This window comes from Antrostomus carolinensis, unplaced genomic scaffold (assembly GCF_000700745.2).
Source record: "Antrostomus carolinensis isolate BGI_N321 unplaced genomic scaffold, ASM70074v2 scaffold37840, whole genome shotgun sequence".
Classification (NCBI taxonomy): domain Eukaryota; kingdom Metazoa; phylum Chordata; class Aves; order Caprimulgiformes; family Caprimulgidae; genus Antrostomus; species Antrostomus carolinensis.
The window spans coordinates 1-7239 of NW_010291294.1; the positions used below are offsets into that span (position 1 = coordinate 1).

Genomic DNA, 7239 nt, shown 5'->3' on the forward strand with positions numbered 1-7239 from the left:
AAAAATGCCTCAGTCTGAATTAACACCTGGCCGGATCCCAGAAATCTGTTATGTCACCACTATTTTCATGGTCCTTTTTATTAAAAGCAGATTTCCACAGAGAATTAATGAAATACAAAAAAATGTAACTGCAATGTACATTAACAGTTCCCCAAACCCATCACATTGCAGCATCCAAAACAAAATGAACATAAAGAATATGGATGGTGACCATCATCCATCCCAGCAATATCCTCACATCTTATTGTGGAATACCATTCTGCTTTGGTTTATAATTAAAGCAACCCATTAAGTACGTAAGTCACCACTTTTCTTATTTGACAAACCCATCAATGTTACTTCAAATTCACCAAGTTATGAACTATGGCCACATGCTCTCAGGTTTTACTGCACTATGTCCCCTGGTAGAATCCAGCTGGAGCAACAGCCGTGAGGAAAACACAAAGGCCACGGTCCTCTGAAAATGTTCCCAAGAAACCACGTCAATCTAACACGTGACCAAAGCCCAGGAGGGGGGATGGCTTCCAAGCAGCACCTCTAGGTGTGTCTCAAAGCTCAGTCACCTGAAGGACGTCTCTGCTGAACTACAGCAGATTCCTCTGCTGGCATTTGAAGAGCAGCTGCGTTGGGAAAGGTGCCACGAAGAAAGGAGCCTTAACAGACACCCAGACTTGGGTCACACGGGAAATGAAATGGAGTCCTCAGTCTTTGGCGTCTCCCACTCCGTCAGCGTTAATGGCAAACATTGCTTCAGCCTCGGGAAGGCAAGGAGAGTCGTAGATCTTACAGATCCTGGTTTCACCTCGGCCCTTCCGCAGATACAGTCTGATAGGGAGAAGGGAAGAGAGCAGGTGAGGGTGCAAAGCCTGCTTTCAGGGCATCATTATCATACTCATTAAAATATTATGTTGGCACACGGATACAGCACAGCACGGAGCTGTAACACCCTCTGAAAATCAGAACCACAGACCGGGCTGGGCTGGGAGGGACCTTAAAGCTCCTCCAGTCCCAACCTCCCTGCCAGCAGCAGGGACACCTTCCACTAGACCAGGTTGCTCAAAGCCTCATCCAGCCTGGCCGAGAACACTTCCAGGGAGGAGCAGCCACAGCTTCTCTGGCCAACCTGGGCCAGTGTCTCACCACCCTCTGGGTGAAAAATTTCCTCCTAATATCCAACCTCAATCTCCCCTCTCTCAGTTTAAAACCATTTCCTCATGTCCTGCCACTGTGCCCACATCAAAGTCGCTCTCCCTTCTCTAAGCTCCCTTCAGGTACTGGAAGGCTGCAGTGAGGTCTCCCCAGAGGAACTTTCTCTTCTCTTCTCCGAGCTAAACAAGCTCCCTCAACCTTTCTTCACAGAATGTTGTGCTGATTTTCCTGCAGATGAAGGAGGGCTCAGGATGGCCCCCCTCTGTTGGGAAGCAGGCTGGGCTTGCCATTGACAAACTGTGTAGAAACCCAGAATTTAAAGGCACTTCACGAGTTTCACAAAATCTTGCAAAGCAAGGCAAGCAGATTGATGATCTCCTCTCTCACCTCGTGGTGGAAGCGTGTGCTATGATATTTCCTCCGATGGGCTTTTTGGGATCTGCAGCAAACATGGCTGCTCCATCTACTTGTGCTACCACTTGGTTAGTGATGACAACTGCAACACCAAACTGCAAGGAGAGAAGCAATATGTCAAAATGCATTTCTTGTCCACAATCTGAACAAAGTAGGGGAGGGAAATACAGACACATGCACTTCTGCTGTCCATAACCACTCTGTCATGCCTCACAAAACAAAACAGCAGCAGACACCGAGCGGGAGAAAGCCAGTTGTACAGAATTGCCAAGCTTTACAAGAGAAAGGAAACTGATCACCAGTCCTTTAGAGAATAAAGCAAAGTTCAGTTCACCTCATCTGCAAGCCGAAGCAGCATACGCAGAAATCTGGCCAGGTGCATCTGCCTGGCTGACAGCTCTCCTCTTCCCGAGTAATCTGTCCGATAAAGGGCTGTGGCACTGTCCACGATCAGCAGCGCGTAGCTGGAGAAGAGAAGTGCAAGGTTCTCACAGACATTTCCAGGCAGGAACAATGTGACAGTGCCCAGCAGACTGTGAGGCTGCACACGGGCCTGGGTGTCAGCTCCTCTCAACCTGCCAGCTCGCAGAATCGGTATTTTTAACAACACTGACTTGATCTGTAGTGCCCAGATTACTAACTGCACAATAAAACCCAGAAAACCCCCAAAAAGTTGCTGCGTGATTAAAAACTTAGATTTATTGTACTTTTATAAACTAGCCCAGAAATTAATGTCTTGCCACCACAGATATTCTGTGGACAGGTTCCTACGCACCTCATACCACCCTCCCCTTTCCTCTAAAGGAGCCATAAACCTTTGTTTCAAACTAAAGCTGACTGCAGAGGTTTCTTTGGTGCTTGGCGTGCTCTAAATCAACACTCCCCACTTCTGAAAGCAATTACAAACTGATCTTTAAAATTGCTTTTCAGACTGGCACCTGTTCTTTGTAAAGGAACATCAGTCAGTCAGTGCCATCCAACATTTCAACAGCAAGAGAGACTAACTCACAACTGACTGCTGATACACAGAGCTTATTATCTGGATATGCCAGAGCATAATCCAGTTGAGAATAACCAAACCTGATCAAATGGAGCACTGAAGAAAGCAGGTATATTGCAGAAAAGTTAATTTGGGAAGTCAACAGTTACTTTGACCTTTCACAATTAAGTAATGGACACTTCTCTTGCACTCGTTCACCACCTGCAGGCAGCTCTGTAACACCAGCATGTGCTGGCACACAAACAATCCCATCTCAGTCAGTTACTACCGTGACTCTGCCATCATAGCAGACGCCTGATACAGGAGCTGGGTCTGATGGTCCGTGTTAAACCCTCGAGCGTACGCCACGTTATCCAGGACATCGCTGCCAGACAAGCCATACCTGGAGAAATCGGGGGAAAAACCCAACAAACCCCTTTGAGTGACAACTTCACCAGTAGGAGTTACCAGCAGGTTCACCTAAAGACCAGAATAACTTATTGCTTCCAGAAGAGAGGGCACAGCTCACTGACGTGACAGTTCCAAACAGTCTCTAGGTGGAAACACTTGTTTAAACTAACGTATGACTGAAATTGGTAATTGGAAGCTTAGGCCCAAATTCCAATCTGAGTAATTGTGTTCTGCATCCTTAGAATTCCTCTCCTGCTTTAGCCGGGTGTGACCCACTTCACATCTCTTCCCAAAGTGTTGGGCTGCATTTCTGTCCAAGCTGACACAGTTTCAGCAATTGATAAGCACTGCAAGATAAATAAATACTTCAACCCGAGTTCACTGAAGCTGCATCTATAGCTTGATATTTAATTGAAACAATGATCATGGAGAATTAAGCCCCACAGAAGCAGTTTTAATTTTGAGAAAGTCTAAAGAATCACCAGACCAGTCATTTCCCTACTGCACAGAACCAGCTCTTCAGGCTTTTATGTCTAACCAGAATCTCTGTGTAGACAGCAGAACTTTTATTTGGGTGATTAAGTTTTACTTTCCAATTGGTATAAAAACCACGTCAGAACATCCTGACATAGAGGCAGGAGATGAGAAAACAGCTTTTCAAGTGGTCAGCGGATGCTCTCACATTTCCTAACAGAAGTTTTCCAGCTGCTGTCACGATAACCTTGTACAGAAGAACCTTTGTTCCAAGGTAACGCTATTGTCAGAATTTCAGAAAAAAACCATCTTTGAATGTATTTCACTAACAGCAAAACTGAGATTGAAAGAGACATTAGTCAGAAGTGAAGACATCATATTCCAGGGGACAATTACATAGGCTGCTGCCATATCTAAATAAAACTAGGAACTCTGCTTATAAAATACAGCTTGTGAAGTGGTCTGACATGCGTGTAGGTGGGCAGACAGCTACAGCACAGAAAAGTTTGGGTTTGGGTTTTTTTTAGGGACAGTTCTTCCTGCAACAGTCCCATGAATTTAAGGAAACAGGCTGATTTGCACAGTGATCCTCATTAACTAAGCTGTCCCATGAGTGAACATGCTCCTTTCTCCAGCCAATGCCAGTTCACTTCTACCCCCAGTACAGACCTCTCAGCCACAGCGAGAAGACGCTCTGGACGGAAGGTCCCTTCGGTGTCAATGTACATCGCTTTTCCTTCACCACCACCCCGGTCAATGGGAAGCTAGAGGAAAAGCAAATGAAATCAAACACCAACCAATAATCAGTTCTTGCCTTATCCCCGTGACCCATATCTTACAATAAACAACATACCAAGCTATTGTGATTAAAGTCACATTTATCTGGGGAAAGTGAGAAGCACCTGAGAGTCTCCGATACCTACAGGTGCTTAAGTTTAGGTGCATAAGGGTGTTAACTAAATGAGCAAATTAAGCCCCAAACCTCTGTATTTTATAAAAGAGTGACCTCTCACAGTATTATTTGTTTAAACTAAGATGAGAAAAAAGGTTACTCCATATTATGTACGGTTTGATAGCAAGAGCCAGCTGAAGGCTTTTCAAAAGTGCAGTGAGCTTGAGATGTGTTAGGGGGAAAAAAAGCAGCTGTCAAAGAAACTCACTGAACCCAACACAGTCTCTTCTCTTTTCAACACTCCTGGTGGTAATAAAGATTCTCTGCAGTCTAAAGCACCTAAAGAGATCAAAGGCTTCTCTGCATTTAAGACCTAGAATTATGCTACCAGGCTAATGTGCTAAATTTTGTTGTTAGAATACTGGAGAAAAAGACAAAAAAAAGCAGCTACAGAACATGTCAAACAGGCAAAAACCATCACAAACTTAGTTGCTCCCAAAGTGACCCCAGTGGGCAGGCTGAGCACAAAGCAGAAGATCCTACAGAGCTGCAAGTACAGCCCAGGGTGCTGCAAACACTCATGTTCTTTGCAGCTGTTACAGGCATCACATTTGTACTGGTCGAGAGTGAACAGCAGGGACCCAAAAGCCGTGTTGTCTGGTTGGAACAGAGTGAACTACTCACTTGACAGGTCACTGCCAGGGTGTGACACAGCTGCGTCTTCCCAGTACGGAACTCCCCGAATAACTCCGTGATGGACCCTGTTTCTATTCCTCCTGAAGAGGAAATAACAATAATTTAAAAAAATCATTTAAAAAAAGGCCACATATTTCAAACAGAGACCAAAGTATTAAATTTACAGAGACTCAATTAAACACTCTGGTTAAAAGTTTCAAAACTCTAATTGGAAAGACTGTTTCTCATACTGAGGTTTGTTCACGTGGCAGGTAAGAAATTTAGGTCAGTGTGTTCTGAAGATGCTGAAAAGCTGAAATGACTTGTTTTGATATTTTCATTACAAGTAGGAATGGAGAGAAGATGATACCTGGCTTTGTTTTCTTGAAAGAGGTCACAGACTAGAATAAACTAGAAATACCCCAAATGAGCAGCTCTGGGTATTGCATCACCACTAAAAGGTTTTAAAACTATTTCTACAGCTTTTAAAAGAAAATCAGTTGCGATACAAGAGAGCAGAACCTTTTCATTCAGCCAGAACTTCTGTATTTGACGTGTTTTTCTCCAAGGATCATGTTCATATTAAAAAAAAAGTAGATAATGAAGGCTAATCAATAAAGAGAAATAAAATTATTACCTTGAAGAAGTTTATCAAGTTCTTTGGACCCAGTGGTGATCTGGATGATCTCTGACCTTCGCTGGTGGAATTCCGTTGCGGTGGTGAAACCCATCGGAACCAGTTTAGCTGCTTCAGCCTATGGAAGAGAAAACTAAGCAGTGCAAGGAGAGTTCACCCTGGTAATTTACCCCCTCTACTAATTAATACTGTCATTTTCCATTTGGTGAAACGGAGAAACATCTATATCATTTGATGCATGCATTTGACTTCATAGACCATATATTGGCTGGTATCTCTCAACAGAACTGAAATTCCGCGCGAAGAAAAACCTTCAACGTGTATTTTGGGTATTTTACAGAAATCTTTCCCTCCTTGTCCTCCCCCCACTACTACTGGGGGTTCCTCTGGGTTCAGTTAGCGAGCTTCTCGATCTGACCGTTACCACACAAACGTGGCACTGAGCCCCTTTTTAAACCAATTTATGCTACAGATGCCCACTGTGTCTTAGGACAAGGAGTTCCACAACCTAATTACAACCTGTAGGAAAAAGTTTAGGCTTATCATAAACCCTCTTATCATGAGAAATCTAGAAATTATAGTAATCTCAGGCACATCCTCCAGACCTTCCACCATTTTATAGACCTTTCTAAAAGTCATGTCATATCTCTAACCATCTTCACCACCCTTCTCAGTATATGGCCAATAGAGACCTTCCAAAATCACCAGAACAATTTAAGACACTGGAAATGAAACTTCACAAATATCTTGGGTTTAAGCTTTTCCATAACACCCTTACCAAGATTTTGTCAGCTTTGGCTTCACTGATGCCTTTAATATTGAGCAGCTCCTTTTTTGGTGCATAAGCAACAGCCTCAACGGTGTGAAATCCAGCTTCTTCTAATTTCTTCACATCGTTTGCATTTATACCACATTGCTGAAAGGGAGGGGAGGAAAAAGGACACCTTGAGACACAAATACCTTAATTAACTTATGCTGAGTACCTTCAACTGGCTTCAGCAGAGTTGGATCAAGCACTGTTATTACAAGGCAGCATGTAGAACATCACCTCCCTATTCACCTATACACAAAGAACCATAAAAAGTAAAATCCTTTTACCAGTATATTTGCATAAGTTATTAACCACACAGACAGCACAGGACAGGCAGGAGATACCGTTCTGGGGTTTAATAGATGCTGAGGTGACCAACACACGTTAGGAAAGAGTACAGAGCGAGGCAACGTGACCTAAAACACAACTGCTAACGTGGTGGGGTTTGGGGGTTTTTTTGATAGAACACAAGTAAGAATTCAGCAACACAATTTTCAAACACAGTGTGTGTTTAAGGAAAAAATAGGGGACAGGCTGAGAGAGTTGGGGCTGTTCAGCCTGGAGAAGGCTCTGGGGAGACCTTCTAGTGGCCTCCCAGTACCTGAAGGGGCTACAGGAAGGCTGGGGAAGGACTTTGGCCAAGGGCAGGGAGTGACAGAACAAGGGGTGATGGCTTGAAACTGGAAGAGGGGGGATGGAGCTGAGATGTGAGGAAGAAATTCTTTGGTGTGAGGGTGGCGAGACACTGTCCCAGGTTGGGCAGAGAAGCTGTGGCTGCTCCTCCCTGGAAGTGTTCA

The 7239-nt window shown here is 44.1% G+C and overlaps 1 protein-coding gene across 2 annotated transcripts in view; it reads right to left on the minus strand.

Annotated features, from left to right (window-relative positions):
• Positions 1-407: 407 nt before the first annotated feature.
• RAD51 (RAD51 recombinase) overlaps positions 408-7239 on the minus strand; it is a 7109-nt gene continuing 277 nt past the window's right edge. Inside the window, exons 2-9 of one of the 2 annotated variants that reach the window (XM_010175903.1) lie at positions 6410-6547; positions 5632-5749; positions 5004-5095; positions 4097-4191; positions 2832-2945; positions 1898-2027; positions 1537-1658; positions 408-825 (exon numbers count right to left, since the gene is read on the minus strand). In XM_010175903.1, the coding sequence (XP_010174205.1) occupies positions 702-825; positions 1537-1658; positions 1898-2027; positions 2832-2945; positions 4097-4191; positions 5004-5095; positions 5632-5749; positions 6410-6547 (933 nt within the window). In that variant the 3' untranslated portion in view covers positions 408-701. The remainder of the gene's footprint in view (positions 826-1536; positions 1659-1897; positions 2028-2831; positions 2946-4096; positions 4192-5003; positions 5096-5631; positions 5750-6409; positions 6548-7239) is intronic. The other variant, XM_010175910.1, reaches the window with a different exon arrangement.